This window comes from Branchiostoma lanceolatum, chromosome 14 (genome assembly GCF_035083965.1).
Source record: "Branchiostoma lanceolatum isolate klBraLanc5 chromosome 14, klBraLanc5.hap2, whole genome shotgun sequence".
Lineage (NCBI taxonomy): Eukaryota > Metazoa > Chordata > Leptocardii > Amphioxiformes > Branchiostomatidae > Branchiostoma > Branchiostoma lanceolatum.
The window spans coordinates 248,117-273,030 of NC_089735.1; the positions used below are offsets into that span (position 1 = coordinate 248,117).

The 24,914-nt window shown below is 45.4% G+C and overlaps 1 protein-coding gene across 1 annotated transcript in view; it reads left to right on the forward strand.

The window, feature by feature from the left end:
* The first annotated feature begins 3,694 nt into the window (after positions 1 to 3,694).
* LOC136448639 (extracellular matrix organizing protein FRAS1-like) overlaps positions 3,695 to 24,914 on the forward strand; it is a 99,557-nt gene continuing 78,337 nt past the window's right edge. Inside the window, exons 1-2 of the mRNA XM_066448277.1 lie at positions 3,695 to 4,277; positions 10,668 to 10,699. Coding sequence (XP_066304374.1) covers positions 4,202 to 4,277; positions 10,668 to 10,699 — 108 coding nt within the window. The 5' untranslated portion in view covers positions 3,695 to 4,201. The remainder of the gene's footprint in view (positions 4,278 to 10,667; positions 10,700 to 24,914) is intronic.

The following is a 24,914-nucleotide window of genomic DNA, read 5'->3' on the forward strand; positions in this document are numbered from 1 at the left end:
ACACACACACACACACACAAACACACACACAAACACACACACACACACACAAACACACACACACACACACACACACACACACACACACACACACACACACACACACACACACACACACACAGAGAGAGACTTCATAATCCACAGCTGTTATATCATATTCTCTTCGTTTCCATTCTCCCCTCTCTCCTAATATCGAATGTCGCAGGTTGTTTCGGGAAATATATTGCGGTAGTCTCCAACCAGACCCAATGGATTGCAAAGACCGTATCCAACTGGAAGAAGGAGCTTGTAATGCAAAACGTACTTCCTCTGCCAGTTTGATACGGTCTTTATGCAACCTATAGATCTGCTTGGAGATTAATATTGCGGTGCGACCGATAAAACAAGACTAACATCGCATTACGTCAGGATTCTCAGCACCCGTAATGGCGTCGTTGTCATGACAACGGTCACGGGCTGGAGCATGTAGACGACTCAACAGGTGTCGCAGTGGAGGGTTTCTCGGGCTGCATCATGAAATATTAAAACTAATCTATGCCGGTCGCTTACTTGATTGCTTTTTTGTCCTTTTGTTCGCTCAGTTCCCTATTCCTTTATTGAAATTCCGGTGGACGTTGAATGGGGCCCTAATGCAATTAGATCATGCGACACAAGGTATATAATAAACGTCTGAAATACAAATGCGAAATGCCCACAAAACGATTCCTGCCACGGCACCAAACTTCGCTTATTCCACAGTTTGTTATGAGTCAAAGGAAGCTGTTGTGTTATTTGTTCAGTAACTGTAAGTTGTAACACGTCGTTAAGACTAAAGGTATAATATTAGAGTATCTGAAATTATTTCTATGACGTCACACATGGGAACCGTTCAGCGTTGGGCCTGACCTTTGACCTACTACCTGTCCATTTTTCATCCCAGTTTCCTAACTGTTTTTTTATCTGGTGGAAACGCTGTGAAAAAAGTCTGGGTGGAAATGGTGACGGGTCCATGTCGTTCTAGTTCAGGTCACACTAGCCTCCACCAGGCCCTATTACGGGCGTATGAATCGTAGAATTCGGCAGAAAAAGGAATAATTAGCTAGTAGAGTCAGCCCAAGTGAAACCCTGGCATAGTTAGTCTGGTAGAGACTAAGGTCATACTGACCCGACGTTTTGAGTGACATCCATCATCATCATCATCGGTCGGTCGCGCAGCGGCCGATCACACGCCTTCTCCACGTCTGCCGGTCAGTAGCCATCTCGGTGATAGCCTCTGGGCTCAGGTCACCTTCAGCATCCCCAAGCAGGTTCTGGATGTAGGTCAAGTAGCTCGTTTTCTGACGTCCTGGTCGCCTTCTGCCATGTGTCGGGATGTAGAGGGCGTATGTCCTGAGTGGCTCCTCTGTGGGCAGCCTGAGGGCGTGCCCAATAAAGCCCAGTTGTCGCTGTCTGACTCTGTTGATGAGAGGCTGGGTGTTTGTTGACTTGTATATTCGTGCGTTACTTACACGATCAAGGCGAGTGACATCCACGTGCGCATTATTCCCGCGCCGGGTTTCGAGAAATATGAAAAAGAACGTCCCTCGGAACTTAAGACAAAAACACTGCATTTAGTTTGACCATGTCCAATAGCTGCGCCTGTCTAATACAACCCAAGCGCCGAAAGTTTGGAAACGGTTGATCCAAGGACATTATCAAAATAATGTCCTTGTGTTCATCATATTTCCGTTGTTAGTTTTCAATTGCAAAGTATTACATATAATTTCAAAGCGTATGTATAACTATAGCCCCGTCCCTTACCATGAACCCCTATTGGCGATGATTGATGTTCATTCGTGGGTGGAACATGATTGCTGATGTTTAGTGGTCGCCAAGATAGTGCCCAAATTTTCATCAGCCTATCTATACACTACAGCCTCCGAGTTTTTATATCCATGAAAAATGGAGATATAGTTTTGGGTGTGTCTGTGTTTCCACACAACTGTAGTCAGCATAACTCAAGAACCTTTTGATGGATTACGATGATATTTGGTATGTGGGTAGGTGTTGTAAAGCCGAAATTCCAGATCGATTTTGGGCCCCTTGGTATGTGACCTTGGTACTGCAGCAGAACTTCCGTTTTTGTATCTTTTGATCTGGACGTGCTATGGTCTTAATTTTTGGGTGGCAGATAGCTTGTGGTGTAATAAAGAAGCGGTGTAGGTTTGGGCCCCCTAGCAGCTTGTTTACTGCCTGTATTGTGTTTGGTGTTATTGCGAAGATTGTTTATTGTCCTTGAAAGTAATACCGCATACCGATGAAAATCCTCCATTTGTTGTGATTATACTTTTTACCAACGTCCATGACTGTTTTCGTGGTTGGGTCGCCCCAAAGTATCAAATTTTCCCACGTAATAAGGTACGCAAGATAACAGTTACTCATGCAACTAAATGAAATTTGGAAAAAAAAAGTAACGTGTGTACGCGTAACAGCTCGAGAAGGAAGAGAAATATGTAGATGAATTAAAAGCGAAATGACAACTAGGAGTATTCTAAATCTATTTCTTTGAGAGAACCTAGTTTGGGAGAGCAAAGATAAAGAATTAAAGAACCTACCACACTTATCGAAAAGTCTATAGGGATCCGATCCCGTTGTGAATGGATGAAAACTTGACTCGTTAAATCTGCTGTTTTGTATTTTCTTAGACCACTAACATTATCATATTTTGTTATGTGACCGCCTGTTGGTAGTCTTGTACTGTGAATTTTCTAATCGGTCCAAAGTCCGGTCCACTGATTTTTTCCGGACCGTTTTTTTTTGGACCGGTCCACACAAGAATACCGGTTTTGTACCGGTACACGGTACCCCTAGTCACTAGTGTGTTGGATACAGTATACGTACCGACTTTAGCCTCTACCAGACCACGCTGGCTATAGGGAGAATAATTGCCAGGAGAGTTCGGCCACCCTAGGTTTTCAATGTTAACCTTCCCGTGGACTGACTCTCCTGGCCAATTATCGAACTTTTTTTGCCGAATTCTTCGATCCGTACCCCCGTAGGAAGGCCTGGTGGGGGAGAAATGTTCGCGTGGTTTTATTTTTGCGGCGACCGTTTCACCGCGAACTTTAAACCACCGCGTACATTTTTGTCCCATATCGTAGCAATATGTGACTATAGCACTGCCGCAAACTTAAAACCATTGCGAACGTTCCATTTTCGCCTTAGCGCGAAATTAAAATCATGCGAACTTAAAACCATTTACAGTATCAACCCCGCCAGCTTCAGGAAGCTGCATTTTCTTTGTTGGTCGATAGATGTCCCCACAGCGTCTGGACCGTGCCGCCACACGCGATATTCCGTTACAAAAGTATCAAATGCGTATTTTCGTATTTTCTTGGTGTATACATTGATTTGTGGGAATGTATTTTGTCTTTCAGTTGTTATTCTGAAAGAACATACACAGTTATTGATCTGTTGAAAGAAAAAATAAAATCTATGTTTTCGAGACTCAGTCGGAGTCCTTGCTCAGCCAGAGACATTTGCAATTTCTTTGATTCTGTTTTATGATAGCAAGAAATTCTTGCCATTGAAATTCTGAATTTCATAATTTTGCGACAGAATCTCTGACGTTTAGATGATTTCTGCATGATTTTTTTCTTGGCCACATGTACTATGCTGTAGTATGATGTACGTATGTTCTTGTAAAGACCCCCCCGCCATCTGGAGTGGCACAGTCCGCTCCATGTGTAAGCCTGGCGTCTTGCCAGACGCAGTCGGGTTCCCCCAAGACGTTCTCTCCGACTTCTCCACTTGTATCGGTCCTTCAAGACGCTCTACCGTCTTTAACAACGGCAAGAAACCCTCGGAGACGTCGCCATCGGACTAACCGGGCTGTTCTCGTGCGCGTTCGGGAGGAGACCGCTCCGCTGCGCGGGCTGTCGCGGTCCAGTGGCGCGGTGAAACCGGACCCTCCGCCCGGGTGTGTGGCCGACATTCCTCCGGGCCTGCCGCCGGACAGCCCGACAAGCTTCCCGCGGACCCTCCCGGGCCTGCAGCCGCCGCTAGGACGGGAGATTACCTGGATTCCGCCCGGACAGGCTCGTCGGTACATTGCTTGTAGTCACACCGTCCCCGGGGGCGGATATAACGGGACCCGGCGGGGCGGCTAGCCTGCCCGCCCGCCGACTGGACCTACCCGGCCTGAAGACTCCCAGCCGGGAGTTACGGTAGCCTGGCCGCAGCCATGTTGGGATGCGGTAACGTCTACAGGAGCCTGCTCGCCGTCCTCAGCAGCCTGGCTGTGCTGACCGCCACGCACGGTAACTCTACCCGCCTTGTTTTGGTTAGAACCAGACGTCAACAGTACGGTTTACAGCACGATTTAAGGACAACAATAGGACAACAATAGCACGATTTTACGGTCCCTAACCCTAGCTTCACCGCACCCAGCAGTTTGGTCCTGGGTTATTATTTTGATTCGCAATCAGGCTAAAAACTTCGACCAGTTTCGAAACATAGACATGCATTTAGCTAACACATACAAAATGGTAGCTCTGCGATCTAGATAACAATGTTAAAAGAATTCCGTTCAAATTAAAGCGATTTCAGACTTTTAAACTTTTGCAACATACTTTTACCGATCTAGCTATGCAAAGTGAGAAATTCGTAGAACTCAGAACGTTTGAGTGTTGGCAACAAAAATTATTTGTGCGCATTTTTTGGAGCGAGTTTTGAGCGTAAGTTATACTTTTGACTACACGCATTTGTAACTTTTCTCCAAGATTCCGTCTGAAACGCCTGCCTAAAGACAGTAGGAACCCTCTCAGTAGGGAGCTCCCCTCCCAACGTCAATATTTGTTGTTTATTCTGTCCTGTTTTAAACATGTTCTCTCCTTGTGTATCAAACTCGCTGCTTTCTGAAAGCGAAGTGTGAACGGTGTAGCAGTGTGTGAATAACTGTATGTCTGAGTATGAACTGTACACTATCCCTGGACTGGGTAATGTTAGCAGTCAGACCCGATAATTTCTCAGGAAGTACTTGAACTTCAAACGATGTCTGGGTCCAGCTAACACAACAGTTGTGATATCAGGCAGAACTAACAGGATTGTGTGCATGGCGTCACATGGAGACCAAAAGTCTTACTCTCCAAGCAGAGGTTTCATTTTTTTTTGTCTTTTCTACGATTCAATGTTTCTCTAATACTAGTGACCATGATTTGTTTTGTTTTCCTGCACCAACCGAAACCTCTGCTTGGAGAATAAGATAAATTAAATTACAAGCAAAATGAAGGAAATCAAAGCCGTCACTAGGGAAAGATGAAATCATAGAGAGGACAAATAAAGAAGAACAAAAATACGACAAGCCAACTCCTGATGGAAACCTCTGCTTGGATAGCACAAAAATTTGATGCCAAATTTGAAGTGAAGGAAAAATATAGTGCATTTTTCAATTCACCTTTAGTGATGTGCGTCCATCGTTTCATACATCCATCTATTGACAAGTGTTGATTACACTTACAGTTTTGTGACATCGATAGTTTTGCTACTACTAACTCCTCACTCATGTTAATCAGTATGGGGCAGGGGAGGGATATTCAGAGGTAATTCACAACAAGTTGTTATCAGCGGGAGGTTATTATTGTGGATTACCACCCCTCTGTCAACAGCAGCTAGTACCCATTTAACCTTCTCCCTGCTGGCTAACCCACAACCACCACAATGTTGATGCCAGAAGGGTACCTTAGCACGGGAAGGTTAATGAATCAGTGATGTGATGTCATTAATCTGATGAGGTTTTATATGACCTTGGACTTGGACCATTTGGTGTGGACTGTAAATCACAACATGCAACTTGCAACTTGCCAAAACTTTCTAAAGTTTTCTAGATTCCTAGTTTTGCTGGATAAAGGTATTATGAGTCACAATTAACCTAATTAACAGCGTTCTAAATACACTCGGTCTGACACAGCTGACCATGGCCTCACCTGACCTGGTGGTTGGGAGTTGGCTGGTGAGGTTGCCTGCTTGTCTTTAAATGTTGTCTAAGCCAGAGTCGACTTTGAATTTTGTCAAATCAAAGTCAGGAAAGTCATATTATGACTTATTCTGTTTGTATGCGATCAGAGGAGCGAACTGGAGCTACGATAGGATGGATTCCAGGCTACTCCCAACCCAGCGCCGGCCTTGGTTGGGTAGTGGTCGGGAGCAAAGTTGTGGGAAGGTCCTGAATGTGTATTAACGCTCTCATTCAGTCATTGTATCCGAAATCTCCAAAAAAATTTCTAGATTAAGAAATACACAGAAACATATATTCCTTTTGAAATCTTCCAACCCACTCATCATTGAAAGTGTGGGACTTTTTATTTTCCACTGCTTTCAAAGAAGAAATCAAACCCTGCATTAGTACCGTAGATATAGAAACTTATTGTAGACTAGCAATATAGTATGATCTTGTATTACATGTATACCTTTTGTTTTACCTTACATTTGTACTTTGACACTGTTGTCAACATGCAATTAACCTACGGGCATGAATTTGCAATAAACTATTTATTGTAGTAGGGCTGAAACATGTTTTCTGTACTTGTTTTCCAAAATTGCAAGTACAATTTCTGAATTACTTGAAGTATTGCAGGTTTATAATGTAACACTAACAGTATAATAATAATACAATGCTAAACTTTCTTCCAACACTAAGGTATTCACGGATCGAATTTTCGACGACCACTGTCGCCTTCTTCAGGATCAATAATGACCAATCACTGCCGAACGTAAACTCGCGAGAGTTACGGACACGTGACTCTATTGACACATGTCACTGCGGATACGTGACGTCAGCAATTGGTCAAACGTGCCAGGAAGTTTATAACGCCCACTGTCTCTGTTGAGTCACGTATCCGCAGTGACATGTGTCAATAGAGTCACGTGTCCGTAACTCTCGCGAGTTTACGTTCGGCAGTGATTGGTCATTATTGATCCTGAAGAAGGCGACAGTGGTCGTCGAAAATTCGATCCGTGAATACCTTAGTGTTGGAAGAAAGTTTAGCATTGTATTATGATTACTACCAACACAGATGAGCTTTCATCATAAACTAACAGTATAAGATGTATGTCAAGCCCTGAAGATGACAGCTGTACCAGATTTGTCGCTGCCTCAGCTGCGTTCCTTCAGCTTCAGGAAAGTTGTTTTAGCAGTTTGAGGAGTTTTGTTTGCGGTCTGGAAAGTTGTGTTAGTATTTCGCAAAGCTCTGTTATCCTTTCCCAAAGTTTTGTTTGTAGTTTAAATCAACAGGTCAGAAAATGGAAAATAACACTTTGTGCTGTGAACCCCTACATGTAGCTTAGGGTTGGGCTGGTCCAATGGAATTATTTGTTACACTGATTTGTAGATCGGCCTAGGACATTCTACCGATTCTAGCCTCCATTCTCTAAGGGTAGAAAGTTTTCTGATATGCTGTGAAACGCACAAGGCGAGTAGTGCGGTCTCCTGGCTTCTGGGAATCAAACACGGGCCGCCAACGCACAAACCCAACGCATTTACCACTAGGCTAAGAGGTGTGGACCAGTGAGTTAGACTGGTCAGTAAGTGGCGCTTGAACCCCACTGTCAGGAACTGAAGACCCCCGAAAAGCTTCTTTCTTTTCCTATTAAGTCCAAAAAAAATGGAATTTACAGTATTTTTCCCAGGACATGTCCATGTACAGTGTAAGATTATCTGGACAGGAGAATGGGCAGAACATATCCAGTTACACTAAAGCCTGGAGTCACTACAGAATGGGCAGAACATATCCAGTTGCACTAAAGCCTGGAGTCATTACAGATAGGATGTCCTGTAGGCTGGCTGTGTTGTTTTAAGTCAGCCTTGTTAAATCTGTGACAGGCAATTATAGCTGAACCTGGTGGGCAGTCCTAGGGGGGTTCTGTTACAGGGGGGTGTATGGAGGGGGCTGTATGGCAAGGGGGGTGTATGGAGGGGCTGTATGGAGGGGGCTGTATGGAAGGGGCTGTATGGAGGGGGTGTATGGAGGGGTGTGTATGGAGGGGCTGTATGGAGGGGGCTGTATGGAGGGGGCTGTATGGAGGGGGTGTATGGAGGGGGCTGTATGGAGGGGGGTGTATGGAGGGGGCTGTATGGAGGGGGGTGTATGGAGGGGGCTGTATGGAGGGGGCTGTATGGAGGGGGCTGTATGGAGGGGGCTGTGTGGAGGGGGGTGTATGGAGGGGGCTGTATGGAGGGGGGTGTATGAAGGGGGTGTATGGAGGGGGGTGTATGGAGGGGGCTGTATGGAGGGGGCTGTATGGAGGGGGCTGTATGGAGGGGGGTGTATGGAGGGGCTGTATGGAGGGGGCTGTATGGAGGGGTGTGTATGAAGGGGCTGTATGGAGGGGGCTGTATGGAGGGGGCTGTATGGAGGGGGGTGTATGGAGGGGGCTGTATGGAGGGGGCTGTATGGAGGGGGCTGTATGGAGGGGGGTGTATGGAGGGGGCTGTATGGAGGGGGGTGTATGGAGGGGGCTGTATGGAGGGGGCTGTATGGAGGGGGCTGTATGGAGGGTGTGTATGGAGGGGGTGTATGGCCTGGTGGACTAGGTAGGCTGATGTTTGTGTGATTGTGAGGATGGGGGGGGGGGTACAGAGATGGGAGGGGGAGAGGAGGGGTAGGGGGAAGGAGAGAAGAGGGGAGGGGACGGGAGAGGTAGAGTGAGAGACTCAGAGAGAGAGAGGAAAAATCATAAGAAGTAAAGAACACACACATTCCTGGCTTTGCAAACCTGGCAGAAGAAAGTCCTGTCTGAGGTCTACCTGCATGAGCAGCACACAGTCATGTCTGCTCAGGTGCGCCTGTTCTGGCCAGGTGAGGTGTGTGACAGGGTTAGGTTACACCTGGTGGAAGGGACACCTGAGCACACAGTACCTGGACGTACCGGCACACCTCATCAGGTTACCTGTACACACCTGGGGTCACCCGGGGTCAGACTGGTCGGTCTGGGGTCTGACAAAGAAAAAATGTCTCAGCAAAAATAATTGATTTTACAGTAGTCCCCCTTCATCTCATATCAGGTACATGTATCTGATTGGCTGGGCTGAGTTGGTACATGATGATGATGTCATGATGATGTCATAATGATGATGATGTCATAAACTTGATGATGAAGATGATGATGGAGGCACTTGTCAGCTACATAATGTAGGGCTTTCCAGAACAATATGGGCAGCACTAGCAATAAACATCCAGTACAATGTGGGCAGCACTAGCAATAAACATCCAGAAAATAAGTACAGGTCGGACATTGTAGCAAGCAAGCTATGTGTGTGTGTGTGTGTGTTAGAGTATGTATGTATATGCGTGTGTGTTTGTGTGTGTATGGGTTTGTGTGAACTACTGAGAATTGTGAGATTATGAATGAAGAACAGTTTTGTAAACTGCCATTCTGTCTTTCTTGACCCATACTGGTTCCATACCCTGTACCCTGAACCCTGAGTCAAAGCGAAAAGTTTGTATCTGTACCTACAACACACCAGCTAGTGATGGTGGATAGTTTGTGAATTTATTGTGTTACGGAGACAGTGTTACTGTTAGTGGAAGGTTTGGTGAGGAAACCAACACTGATCATGAGCTGATTCTCCCTACCTACTATACATGTAATCCCACCTGTTATGACTACAAGGCTCCTGTTTATTTTGGGATTTTGTCCTCTTGATTCTCCTGTCCAGATAATTTTACACTCCTGTGTTCTACATGTTACTGTAAATGCTGAAACTTTCGTGGTGGTTTTAGTTTTGTAGTTTTCACGGCGACCTCTCTACCACCACTAGTTCACGACACAGTGAAAAAGTCTCCTTTGTATAATCACTGTACTACAGAACTGTTTTAACAACGAACATAAAAAAAACACACAGCAAAATTAGATACATTTACAGTGTGCTCTGGCTTTCTTATGGCATCAGCAGTTCAGCATTGAATTTGAAGGCCCACCCAGCTGGTTTCAAACTTACATGAATAAATGACACTTTGAAAGACCTTTATTGTAGTTTATGCTCTTACAGTTACAAGCTTTAAGTACAGGTCATGGTGATAAAGCAGAAGTACAATTACAGTGATATAAGACTGTGAGATCTTACTACCTGTACTAGTAACATACATCTAAAATTGTAAGTACACGTGAAAGTAACTTTCTACGTGTTTGTAAAGTTTTTTAATCTTCGATTGTGATGATCATAGAAAGTAAAAGTCTATTTGATTTGTAAAGACCTTGATCTACTGTAGGTGTTTTAAGGGCAATGATCTGTTTGTTTTTGAATTGTAATGAGATACGCAATTCAGCCCAAAAGGCTGCGATGTATTTTAATTGAATAAACCATTGATCATCAAAATGACTATTGTATACTACTAATGAATACTAGTATGTACACCTTGTACTTCTCGCTTCTTAAGACAGCTGTAAATGTAAGGACAGATGGATTGGAATGTGAATTTTTTCTTGTTTGAATATCAAAGACAAGGGAACTTATATTGTATACAATAACAGATAAGATGGAGTGGTACAATTTAAACATTACTACTGGACAAAATACGATAAAATCGGACGTTTCGGGCGTCCATCCATTTAAATTGTACCACTCTATTTGCTTACCTGGATGTTTAACATTCATAAATGTAACAGATAAGATGTTTTCTTTGAAATTACATTTTTTTCCTTTTGTTCAGGTGCCTGTGTGTACGAAGGTGTCCACTACCCGGTGAGTACAATCTCATACTATCCTGCTCACCCCTTTCTGAAAATGAGCTCTCCCAGAGGTGGTAATCTTTCCACACTGCTGGTAGAGTTCACTTGAAGAAAGGGGGGTGTGCATTAGAGTGCCAGTGTGACCACACATACAGTATATTATAGATGAGGGGGCTCCCGACAATACTTTATGTTGAATTCATAAGAACCCCCTACATAGTACACTTAAAATCTAGGGAGGCAAGTACGCAAAATTTTGACACCTTGTCCGAATATTACGTGATTAGATGGCTTTCCCTATGAATTCCGGGCAATCACAATTGGCTGCCTACTCACAGACTGAAAAGAGTATGCGGACCCTCAGGGATGGCTTCCATGTGTGGTTGTACTTGTAGTAAGTTGTAGCTGGGCCAGTTTTCAGTGCCGGCGGTGACAAGTTGATGGATACTGCTGCCAGCCACTGTAAAACCTCCATGTGCGTAACATGAGGTGGTTGAAAATAAGCCTGTCGTAAAAGTGGCCTAATAGATGGAGCCTCGCTGTCAATCACAATAATCAGTTTTACCAATAAGAAATGGCTTTGATGCAGGTCTGTAGAATTTGTGGTTTCCACGCTTTTTGTTTTGTATTTGTAAGTTTTGACAGACTGTTTCCAGGGTTACATCATACATGTATATGTAGTCCAGTTCCTCGGCTCTAGGGCCAACATGCCCCCAAGCCTTCAACAGGTGTAACAGTGGGGTTCAAGCGCCACCGATGACCAGTCTAAGTGGTCCGAACATTTTAGCCTAGTGTGCAGTGGTTAGTGTGTGCGGCCTGTGGGCTGGCGGGCCTGGGTTTGATCCCCGGGAGCCAGGAGACTGTTCTACTCGCCTCTTGTGTTGTGTTCCCGAGTTAGACCCAGTACCATAGATATTTATTATATTGTAGAGATGGAGATCTGGCATCTGTTGGCTTGTCCTTTGCAAAATGATGGAGCTGACTGTTCCAGAGGTCGGCCCTCAGGAGGATGTGATCCATAAACTCAGCCTGAGGCCTGATGTGTGGAGCAGATGTGGTGTCAATCAGGGCTGTGCATGGGGGGCAGGGTGCACAGGGGGTGGGGGGCGGCTTGCACAGGGGGCGGGGCTTTGATCAGTGCTGGGGGTGAGGGGAGCCCTGTAGGGGTGGATCAGCCCTGTGTGGGGTGGGGGTGGGGGTCAGGGATGGTCCAGAGCTGTGGGGGTGGGGCTATGATCAGTGCTGGGGGGTGGGGGGAGTCCTGTAGGGGAGGATCAGCCCTGTGTGGGGTGGGGATCAGGGATGGTCCAGGGCTGTGGGGGGGGGGGCTGTGATCAGTGCTGGGTGTCGTGTGGTCTCTATAGTGTATAGGAATTAGGGATGGTCCAGCCACCCTGGGGACTGGGGACTGGGGAAGGAAGTTAAGGGTTTAGATTTCACCACTGCTGCAGATCAGAGAGCAGGGGTAGAAAGATTGTCTCAGTCCCTGAGCTGAGGCCGGATCACCTTACAGTTACATGGCCTCCCTCGTCTCCACTAGAGTTCTTAATTGGCTGTACTGCTGAGTCCAAATTTGTTATTGTTAGTTTTCGCCGTAACTTCTTCACCGCAAACTCGAAACCACCATGAAAATGGTTGTTCTGTTTTCTGCCTGCTTACCACGTTATTTCAACTATGAAACAAAAAACATCGCAAACATTCCAAATGAAATTTTCTCCCTACCACGAAATTAAATCACTGTGAACTTCAATGCATTTACAGTATGCAGACTTTTCAGAAACAAGTCTGTCTGCCTTTCTCATTAGGAGGTGCCCTCCCCTGAGCCAGGTCTCATGAGCACCATATCAGTCAGGCATTTTTACTGCCATATTTACATCTCCACTACGGAGCTGCTATTTCAGGGTGTTCCGTTTGTGTCCTGTTCCAGTTTCAGGTGACTTCTTCCAGGGATAGAATTTATCCAGAGCTAAAAGTTATCATTACATTGTTGTTCAATCAACTTTTGATGTTTTCAGTTTTGGAATGTCTTACCACAGTAACCGTTTTATGCTCATCAAGGATATCGAAACAGATTTTCTTCTGACAGGACTTCAGATATTTAGAAGACTGACCCTGGAGTGAATTTCTAGTCTCCGTCATTAAAACCCAATTTGTAATCTGTGATGCAGACAAGTGCATGAGATGAGTAAGTGACCTTTGCCCTGCTGCAGGCAGTTCATGAAGGTCACTGATACTGATAGCCCCCCTCCCACACCGCTAGAGGTTAGCCTCCCTGGACTGACCTGTTATAAAGGAGTGACCATCTTGATCATTTTCGCTTATTTTTTAATTTTGCCAGAGAAACCTGTCTACAAACTGCACGTAGAGACAAGAACACAACAACTCAGCCAGTGCTGCATGCATGCAGTAGTTTGTCCAGGATTCCTGGGAAGCCATGTCGATAGCTGTTTACTGACTGACCCTGTGTTTGTGGGAGGGACCTGTACATCAAACTACTGTTCCCCAAATATGGCAGACCAACTGTCTGCCTGAGGCTGCCGTCTCGACCTCTGCTGATGAAGGTCAAGTGTGCAGCCATGTTAAAGCTTTCATGAGATGCTTCACACGAACCTTCCCCTCCTTAAACTTGCAGAAAGTTCCTGGCATTCCTCCACCGAGCAGCAGAACTGTCTGTCTCCCTTTCAGTAAACATTTATGATGTATGTTTGCTGTTTCTGTCTCTGCGAGGGAGGGGGGCATTCTCGTTCCTTGACCCATGGTGAATAAAGGTCATGACGAAGGCCTGTGATGTAGAATTTTCTGAGCTGTTGCTGTGTAATAAACTTTTGCTGCCCGTCTGAGGGGGGAGGGGGGCATGCCTGTTACTGACCCATGTTGTATGAAGGTCAAATCTGTAACAATAAAACTAACTGCCATAAATCTGAGGGGTATGTGTGCTAGTACACATCTTGACCAGAAGTAATGTTAGTAGTACAGAAAAGCCCACGTCTGAATTCTTAAAAAAAATTGCATGGTGTTATTTTTGTCAGTTGCCATGGATACAACTAGATGATATTTTTCTGTTAGAAATGGTGAAAGGTCCACTTGGCAGTCAACACAGTCTGATTGTGATGCTGTAACCATGGCTACCAGCTGATCTCTTGTCATCACCACTTTTTGAAAGACTCACTGCAGATGAAAACCTATAGCTATAACATAAGGTTACCAGTTAATGGTCGATTTGTTAACAACGCCATTTTATGGAAAACGTGCTGGCAGAATTAAACAGTTTTCCTTTCGGAAGAAATCTTCGTCGGTCTTGATTCGCTGCCAGTGTGGCTAGTTGTCGCTAGACAGCCATGGTTGAGGGGTTTGATGCCTAAGGCTACTGCATGTCCTACAATTAGTGCAGCCCATATTTGAGCTGCCACAACAATGTGGGCCCAAATCCCCCTCATCCCTGCTACCGCATGTCTGCAAATTTGTGCAGCCAATATTTATGCGCCGGAGTGTTTGGCTGCCAGTGTGTGTGGTAACCAGTGTTGTGTGGGTCTTGCCTATCCTCTGTTTGTGTGCTTCCTGGCTTCCATGTAAACTGGTTAGCAGGATCTGTAGAATTGTGTGTGTGGGTTTTTTTGGGGGGGGGGGGGCTAATACTGTATTGCTGAAAGGATTATGTACTGTAAAATTGTGTGTGTCTGTGTGTGTGTGTGTGTGTGTGTGTGTGTGTGTGTGTGTGTGTATGTCTCTGTGTGTGTGTGTGTGTGCGTTTTGGGGTGGATATCGCATTGCTGACAGGATTAAACAATGTCATGTGCTGTAGACTTGTGTGAGTGTGTGTTGGAGGGGATATTGCATTGCTGAAAGGATCATACCATAACGTCACTACTATTATATTGAACTTTAGACTCATGTACTATTCTTTCATTTAATCTAATTAATTTTTTTATACAAAAGTCTAGCAGGTTTTAGCCAGATCATGCTTGTCATGTTGGAAATACCTGGACTTTCTAGGCAGGGAGGAAACATTGAACCTTCCTTGTATGGAAACTCAGGTGTGTTCAGCCCTATGCTGTAAAATCCACACCTGTGTATTGTGTCAGGTCTCAGGTGTCCCTGCATACCTGCACCTGTGTTATGTAACACTCCGTGTCTCACCTTGGCTCGTTAAACCTGGGCCTTTGTTACAGTCTCATTCCTCCCAGGGCTCGAAATTCATAACATTTATGTAACGTTAATAAGATAAAGTAGAATGTCAGCAAAGTGTAATCATAAACTAATTTATTGCCTCCCTTAAGAACTTCAATCTGTAATTCTATGCCTAATTTCAGAATTTGAAACATTCTTCTTCTTCGAATTTTGTGCACAACTTCATTAAGTCACAGTTTGGGGTAGGGTACTTTACAACATTAAGGTTGTATTGCTTTTTCTGATACTGTAATGTCAAGAATATGCTGTACATTACTAGATTACAATAGTACCTTTACTATACCCTATGGCCTGCTGTGCATGGCTCCGACACATGCACCCAGTACATGTACCATGTATTTGGAGCCCATCCTCCCCAACCCACCACAAACCTGCTCCTGTTACCTGTATTGTGGCGGCCATATTGTTCCCTGGTCCAAGGTCGTTGAGGTCGGAGCCCTTGGGTATCTTGGCCTGTGGAGCGTTTAGACACACCTGCAGATTCCGGGCGGGGCTCCTGACGTCTCCATGGTAACAGACAGCCGGGTCTGTGTGCGGATCATAGGGGTCAACACCGGCTGTGGCCAAGGTCATCGCCTCAGTTTGATCTCTGAAATCCAATTTCCTGGCTGAGAGCTTGTGTAATACAGGCTAACTGAACCTCCAGCAAATGGTGCACAATTGTTCTCTGATTGTGAACTAGCGTTTCCAACTAACTGCCATGTTATATGCTTCTTCTCTCTTCTTGAAACGTGTATGGACAAATGTACGAGTTTTTCCATGACATCGTAGTTATCTGATGACATTGTATTTGAGAACATATTTCTGTTCTAAATGTGCAGTATTAACACTAACTGTATGGCATTAACATTAACATTAACACTAACTGCATACATTACATCTAACCCAGTAGAAAGTGCAGAAAGAGCCTCCACGGCTGGTGGGAACAGAAGGCTTTGCAGTCGTCCATGTTGAGCCTCTCCAGCCTGAGACTGAGCAGGCCCAGCACGGCTCCCTGTTTACTAACAACACTCCGGCCTGCTGATAAACTCACCGCAGATCGGTGGGAAAGTCTCGCGAACTCAGCAATCCGCTGGGAAAGTCTCCGCAAACTGATCAGAACGCTGGGAAAATCTCAGGGCTGCAACGGCACCTCGGCAGGACTGACAGGCGAGCTTGCACTGAGCCGCAGGCATTTAGGATTCGTTAGATTAATTCAAGAAGAAAATAATAGGCAAAATGCTTGTTACTAGTAGATACATAAAGTGTACGAAAGTTGATACAAGTGTATGGAAGACAACTGAGAAGATAAGATGAAATAAAAAGTAATGAGCAGTCTGGGTCTGGTTTCATGGGAACAGTCTGGCTCTGGTTTCCATGGGAACGGTCTGGCTCTGGTTTCCATGGGAACGGTCTGGTTCTGGTTTCTATGGCTCTATTTTCCATTTTAAAAGTTTCGTTCTGGGTTCCATGCAACAACCCGTTTCTGGTTTCCATGGCAATAACCCTGTTCTAGTTTCCATGGGAACAACTGTTTTTTGTTTCCATGGGAACAGTCTGGTTCCTATGGGAACAACTCTGGTTTGACCAGTGTTCTGTGGTTCCCATGAGAGGCACATGTACATGTCGGCCCAGCCTCTGCCCCGACTGTTTATTGTTGTGACCTGCTGAAATGTAATCTGTGCACCAGATGAGGTCAAGGGTTTCCCTACTGCAGGGCCTGACACTGCGGCCCTGTGTTTATTACTGCGGCCCTTTATAATAGTAGTCTGTGTACAGAGTTATCATGTAGGCTGGGTACAGAGTTATCATGTAGGCTGGGTACAGAGTTATCATGTAGGCTGGGTACAGAGTTATCATGTAGGCTGTGTACAGAGTTATCATGTAGGCTGGGTACAGAGTTATCATGTAGGCTGACTTATCAGAAGACAAGGAATGGGTCTAGGCACTTTGGAAGTACTCCATTGGCTTTGTTTTTCATGACCAACAGAAAACCGCCTTTAGGCACAAGATCGGTTTGTACCGTAAGGCCAGACATTTAAAAGGTTTGAACCGCTCACACCAGGAAGGACCCCGACCCTTTTCGATAAGTGCGGTGGGTTCTTTAACATGCTCGAGGTGTGGCTCTCCAGAAACACAGGACCTCTGGCTTTACGTCCCATCTGAGAGAATGTACCAAACTGAAGCTGGCTACTCATTTTCACCTGAGTCAAGGGCACAACATTGGGGCCTGCTTAGGTTCAAACCCAGAACCTTGCTTTAGATTCTGAGTCAACAACCCCAACCACAAGACCACCTTATTATATTGTTCAATTTATAGTAATTATACTTCAATCACAAACAACATTTTTCTTTTGACAAATATTTAATTATTTTCTTCCCTCTATCCAACAAGTCCATGGAGGGAGTTCCCCTTGTTCCATCAGGCCAAGTTGACCTCCAGACCAGGAGGATTGACCCCTGACCTTTGCCCTGCCCTTGGTAACCCGACCCTGGTCCCTGGATAGTCTTAGCTTGAAGGTTTACAAATGTGTAACTGTGTAGTGTGAGGGTGGTGGGAACAGAGGGGCACTTCACCTACTGTTTAGTACTACTGAAACCAGCTCAGGGGCGCACCCGGGGAAGCCACACGCTCAAATTTCAACCTCTTTACGCCCGAACAGACTCATACAAACATTCATACTTCCACCCCCCCCCCCCCGCACCATACCCGAGTGGAACGCCCTGCCTGGCGCGGTTGTTACAGCTCCCACCGTTTAGTCTTTCCGCGCCAGGCTGGAGGCCTGCCCGCCTTAGCCTGGGACCTCCTCCCCCCCTACTTTGCCCCTAGCGGGGTTATTTGGGGGTAGTTTAAGTTGAAGTTGAAGTACTTATTCCACAGAAGGGAAAAAAGGAATGTGATCTCGATGCCGTTTAGCTCACTGAAGAGCTACTCTTCCACTGGTCGTGACAGAGAAGACAGACGCTACATGTACATGTATGTACAGTATTTACAGGTCAAATCCAAAATGGTGCTCATTTCGACGACCACACAACATTTTAATCTCTTTCCAGTGCTAAATTTTCATCTTTGTGGTAGGAATAACACGTTTACTTACAAAATAAGTCAACAAAACAAGTCTGAGTGCAAATCTATTCAGGTACAGGACTGGTACATCTTCTGTTATTTTGGACCTGTACCTAAATAATTTTCACGTTACTGTACCGGTAGCCCCCACTCCTTCCCTATTATAATATCATACATGTATATGTCTCTTACACAGGATAAGAAAATGAGGAAAAAATATTATCCCTCCTGAAGTAGTTAGTGAACAGTCCGAAGGCAAAAGATTTTCAGTGGAAACTGTTGATATCTAGGCTTCTTTCATCTCTCTCCCTGAAAGACGAATGGTGTGTATCACTCAGAGCCAAAATCTGGTTCCTTCCCTCTAATCTAAGACTCCTCCGAAGTGGCCTTGACTCAGCTCCGGCACAAGATCGATTTCTTTCATCTTTCTTATCGGAGAAGTAATCGGAGAGAGAAGGAAGGTGGGTATTTTGTTGAGAGGTCCCAGCGTGCGGCGAGCTGGTTACTGTAACTGCATTTTACTTTCGCTGCGTTTTAATTTTGTGGTAGGAGTTTCTTGGAGTTCAATTCTCTCCTTTAGTCATCTTCTTAAGACTCTAAGTGACAGCTTCTTTTCCAGGAGAGAACACAACAAAAAACATAAATAACAATCAACAAATAGCCAACATTTTGGAGTGTTCGCTGTGGTTTTAAGTCCGCGGTGGAAGCAATGGGGTAGGCAGGCAGAAGATGGGACAAAAATGGTTGCGGCATTTTTCAAGTTTGCGGTCAAGAGGTTGTAACTGTTACGGTGGGTTCAAGTGCCACCAACCGACCAGTCTAACTGGTCCGGACCTTTTAGCCTAGTGGTTAGCGTGTTTGGTTCACGGGCTGGCGGGCCGAACATTCAAGGACACTGCGAAAAACAAACATAAACCCAGTGCAAACATTTTCCCTTTTACAGTACCCTACAGTTTCCTCAGGTTGGTGGGTTGGAGTAACCGGATCACGACCCTGAACCATGTCTGACATGGTCCACATGCCGGGAACCTCACGTTCTCTCTCTGACACGTTCTCTCTCTGACACCGGGGAAACCTCAGGTTCTCTCCCTGACACCGGGCAAACCTCAGGTTCTCTCCCTGACACCGGGCAAACCTCAGGTTCTCTCCCTGACACCGGGCAAACCTCAGGTTCTCTCCCTGACACCGGGCAAACCTCAGGTTCTCTCCCTGACACCGGGCAAACCTCAGGTTCTCTCCCTGACACCGGGCAAACCTCAGGTTCTCTCCCTGACACCGGGCAAACCTCAGGTTCTCTCCCTGACACCGGGCAAACCTCAGGTTCTCTCCCTGACACCGGGCAAACCTCAGGTTCTCTCCCTGACACCGGGCAAACCTCACGTTCTCTCCCTGACACCGGGGAAACCTCAGGTTCTCTCCCTGACACCGGGGAAACCTCAGGTTCTCTCCCTGACACCGGGGAAACCTCAGGTTCTCTCCCTGACACCGGGGAAACCTCAGGTTCTCTCCCTGACACCGGGGAAACCTCAGGTTCTCTCCCTGACACCGGGGAAACCTCAGGTTCTCTCCCTGACACCGGGGAAACCTCAGGTTCTCTCCCTGACACCGGGGAAACCTCAGGTTCTCTCCCTGACACCGGGGAAACCTCAGGTTCTCTCCCTGACATGCAGACTGGAATCAGAAGTCTGCAGTTTAAACAAAAGCTGCTCCCAAAAACTTACTACTTCTTCTTTAGACTGAGTCTCCAATGGTACATTTACCTAAACCAAGTGAATAATTGATGATGATGAAGCTAAGCTTCATATGCAACTTATAATTTGAGTTAATTGGGATCAGGACGATTAGGCCACTTACTCTCAGACTACTTCTACCAACTTGGCCCAGTGAACTTGGGTCAGTGCCCTGGTCGACTCCGCTCACCTGGTCAAATGCTAAAGGGCCGAAGTGTCTGACATCCTTTCCTGTCCAGTGTAATTATAAGGTTAGATTTGATAGGGGTAACTGCACAGCTACATGTTTAATGTACTTCTGAGATGGAACTGGAAGGATCATGTTCCTTCATACATGGCCGTGGAGCTGGCGCAGGGCATGTACACTTGTAAATGTAGAGCAGCCAAACTGGAAGCCAGAATTCCTACTCTACTCTACTCTACTCTACTCTACTCTACTCTACTCTACTCTACTCTACTCTACTCTACTCTACTCTACTCTACTCTACTCTACTCTACTCTACTCTACTCTACTCTACTCTACTCTACTCTACTCTACTCTACTCTACTCTACTCTACTCTACTCTACTCTACTCTACTCTACTCTACTCTACTCTATATACATAAGGGTATGTGGGTCAGCCTCTGTCTGGTCCGAGTCTGCTCCCCATGTTTCTGCCCCAGGGTTGGAGTAATGACAAGCCCAGGCTGTCTGTTCAGATCACATGCAGTTGTACATGTGTATGTAGCTTTATGTACTGTACATGGGGAGGCTTCTCAGGGGACCTTCTGTCTGAGAGCTCAACATGCCAGCAGCTCAGCTCAGACCACATTTCCTAGCCTGGATGGAAGACTGTTCTGGGGCCACACAGGCCAGCTCCTAGCCTGGACCCCAGACAGTTCCTAGGGTAGGGCCTACACAGGCCAGCTCCTAGCCAGATCAGTCTGGCATCCAGGCTACACATCCCCAGCATAGGTGGTTCTTAATCGTTCCCTCATTTAGACTCGCTTTGTACAGGATCTTGGTTCTGGATCTATCCTGTACATGATAAGAATCACAACCAATGTTTGCGGTCCTGGTGGGTCTTGGTCTTTTGGAATAAGAAACAAGGGATCAGGTTTCCCCTTGATCCAGGAATATGAGGAGTCTAATCCTTGTGAAAACACAGAGATGGCAAAATGCTTGGTGGATTCCTGCACTCTTGGAGTGTTTTTTTTCCTGTTTGAAGTCTCAATCATTAGTGAAGGATTATTGTTGTCGCAGGAGGTTTGGAATGTGTTTTGTCTGGGTTTATGTCTTGTTGACCTGGTACTCTACTAAACACAACGTCGCTGCTATTACAAATGTCGCTAACACCGAAAAGACCAACAACACAAAACCTGCAGAAGCTTTTTACAAAGCTCATGCCGTCACGGCCCTGCTTCTCTGCTAGACACAACGAACACCGAAAGTACTGCTAATATCACAAGCCTGAAACACAAGCTGTAGATAATTCAGCGGTCTGTACCTCTACTAAACACAACATCCACGTTACAAGGGTGTGTCAATTGTCTGTAACACTGAAAAGACTACAACATAAAGCTTTTATGAAACAACGTCAGTATGTGCTTGAAACACAAATGGTAGATAATTCAGCGGCCTGTCTTGCTTGCTGCTATTTCTGTCTGCTGCGATTCCTGGTGATAAACTCGAGCACCACTTGTTCCTGCTCTGTTGTGGTTTTGTGATAACCTGGAATTTCTGGCCGGAATTTCTCGGATCAGTTCAGAGTTGGTGCCGTTCCCTGCTTGTGTTTGGCTTGTTTGGATGTTGTATGGAATGTTGCAGGGAAAAATTCAAACTATTGTTTGAAATAGAAGTTGGTCAGCTTCCTTTTCTTTGGTACTGTAAACGCAGAAATGTTTGTGGGGATTTAATTTCGCAGTAGGGATTAAATGGAGTGTTCACAGTGTTTTAAGTTCGCGTTTGAAACATCAATCACACAATGGAATGGCTTTTCGTGGTGGTTCCGAGTTCGCGGTAAAGAGTTCATTGCGAAAACCGTGAACATAAAACATGTCACAAACATTTCTACATTTACGGTATCCAGATTCTTTTATTTATCTATCTATTGGTTTGGCTGTTGCACAGCGGCTATTTTAAATGGCTAGCCTTGCTGACATTGCAATGGAACTAGACATGGACAGTACAACAATCTATAACAATATTCTAAGTACATAAAGAATTTCAGATTTCTTTCTAACGTAGTATGTAGCCACTGCTTTTTGTGGTGTAGAACGCTGCCGGTACCCCCCCATGCAGGCCCCTTCGATGACAGTACCCCCCCATGCAGGCCCCTTTGATGACAGTACCCCCCCATGCAGGCCCCTTTGATGACAGTACCCCCCATGTAGGCCCCTTTGATGACAGTACCCCCCCTGCAGACTCCTTTGCTGGATAACTTTGATGCTGTTGACCCAGGTCCCCACTATGTGCAGCATTTCTGCAGAACGACAGGCTTCGTCTCATTAGTCTTCATTTCAGTCTGAGACATTTCAAAAATCTGCCTTGTCCAAACTGCTTCATCAGAAGTTACTCAGAACCTCCTTACAGACATACAAGACATGCTCCATTAGGTCTGAAGACGCCCTGATCTTATCTTATCTTGGCCCTGACATGCTAAGGAGGACGTCTTGCACCCTCAGGTCATTAAGGAACATCTTAAGATGTCCTTGACATACATGTGTATCTTGAGTAAAACAGTGCCTATCACTAGTATCAGATCCACGTGTGGAGTCAGGGATGAGGAGGTGCTGAAGGATGATAACGGGACGATGAAGTTTTCTCCATCTTTCTTTTTGTTCGTTTATTTGTTTGTTTGTATTTCATACCCAGTAAACCGCCTCATGGCGTAACACACCTGGTTTGTACTGAACAGTACAAGCTGCATATCTGGGCAGATTTATTTGATCCACTCACACTGGTCATGAAGGATTATTCTCTTTTTAATAAGTGTGGTGGGTTCTTTTATGTGCTCAATGTGTGGCTCTCCTCAAAACACAGGACCTCCATTTAGTTTCCTATCCGTGGGACGTCCCTATAACCAAAGCTAGGTACTCATTTTCGCCTGAGTAAAGTAGGGAAATCTGCCTTTCCCACGGGCACAACATAAGTAGTAGTAGTCCACTGTTTTCTGCTGCTGCAGTGGTCGGTACATCCTGCAGCTGCAATCAGTCTTTCTTCAATCCTCTCCACTTTGTCCGATTCGTCGCAAGCTTCCTTAGCTCCCGTAGGTTTCTTTCTGACCGCAACGGTCCTTGTCCTCTTTTATTCTTTTAAACTCTTCTTTTATTCTTGTTTTCGTTCAAGACAGGTTGTTCAATGTAATGAAGCCAGCTGCTGTCCCACTGCGTGCCTGCAAAGCTTGTGTGTTACACTTACACCAAAGGGTTATAATGGCTATACAGATACAGATACAGAAGGTGGTGTGTTATGCGGAAGGGCGGTTATACCGGCTATACAGATACAGATACAGATACAGAAGCTGGTGTGTTACACCGAAGGGCGGTTATACCGGCTATACAGATACAGTATCCTTGTCAGAGGCTGAGCACTGGTACTAGTGCCACCCCAGGCTTGGCTGATTATCGCAGGTCCTGCACTACATAAATTCACGCTGAAACACAAGACGCCTTTTCCGCCAGTTGCTAAGTCTTCAATCTCAGTTCCTGCCTTAAAGTCTTATCGTCTAAATTCCTCTCATTTCGGTGACTTGTACCTGGAGCTGACAACTGTTGCTGCCGAACAAGGCAGAAACTTGGGATGTACTAAACTTTTTCTTCTCTTCGAAAATATAACTTTTAAATACATTTTATGATGAACTTGTCTCTCAGCCAAAAAAAAAGCATTATCATGAATCATCAGAGTAAGAAGTGGGGCAACATGTTGGCAGTTGCTAGTGTGGTTCTATGCTACGATTTCTGCATGCATTTTTATTTGCTGTTATTTAGACTACATATATTTTAGTGCTCTGTTTTTTCCTCCTCGCAGTCCAAACGTAAGACGGTCAGAGATGTCAGACTTCATTTCCTTACCCACACTGCTTTGTGACCCTTGCAGTCCTAAATAATCTAAAATAGAAACCCTGAAGATGTTTGGCAACGCTGTAAAATTACTGTGGAAAGTGGGAATTGCAGAAACAGGGCAGACACACAGACAAGCCAAAGACTATGCAGCAGTATATATGCTCTGCTATATTAGGATGAAAGGAAAATCTGAGAAGCGAGTAATTGTGTTGGAGTTGCCAGAGTAGAGAAGGCAGACTCGTTAGCCTGTCCAGAATCTCCTGCCTTCCTCCTGCCGCCGGGCGCTGATTTCTCCCCGCCCAGCTGACATGTTCCATGCGGAGGGGATGCCCAATGTGGTTTGCAAGGACACATGTCCCTCAGCAGGCTACAAGTTAGTACAACATAGCAGCAACTTGTTCCTGGACTTGGCCTGGGGGTGGGGGGTGGTGACCACAACATGTCAAGACGTTTTTCCTGGACTTGTCCTCGGGGGTGGGCAGTTCCATATAATGTAGCTGTTCCTTGTATGGAGTCTGCATGCCTTTTTCTGTTAAGCATTCCAAGCTATTCTTACAAACCATTTATTGTATCCAACTCGCTCCTATTCAAAGTAAAGGTTTACAGTTGGTAAATTTTGAATCAACAACTCAATTTACCGTTAAGCATATATTGCCAGGCCTCTTGAATTTACCGTCAAGCGCTGCTGGCCATCCTGAATTTACCGTTAAGCGTTGCTGGCCATCCTGAATTTATCCAGAATTAAACTGTTAAACGTCAAGCGTTGCCAACATCCACCATCTCTTGTATAACTGAGTGTTGTGTGTGTTTGATCTGGGCAGTTTTACTTGTTCCTTGTAACTCCGTGAGACTGAGTGTTGTGTGCATGTTCCTTGTAACTCCGTACGACTGAGTGTTGTGTGTGTTTGATCTGGGCAGTTCTACTTGTTCCTTGTTACTCCGTACAGCTGAGTGTTGTGTGCATGTTCCTTGTAACTCTGTACGACTGAGTGTTGTGTGCATGTTCCTTGTAACTCTGTACGACTGAGTGTTGTGTGCATGTTCCTTGTAACTCTGTACGACTGAGTGTTGTGTGCATGTTCCTTGTAACTCGGTACGACTGAGTGTTGTGTGCATGTTCCTTGTAACTCGGTACGACTGAGTGTTGTGTGAAGCCGTGTGTTTGAGTGGGGCAGTTCTACTTGTTCCTTGTAACTCCGTACGACTGAGTGTTGTGTGAA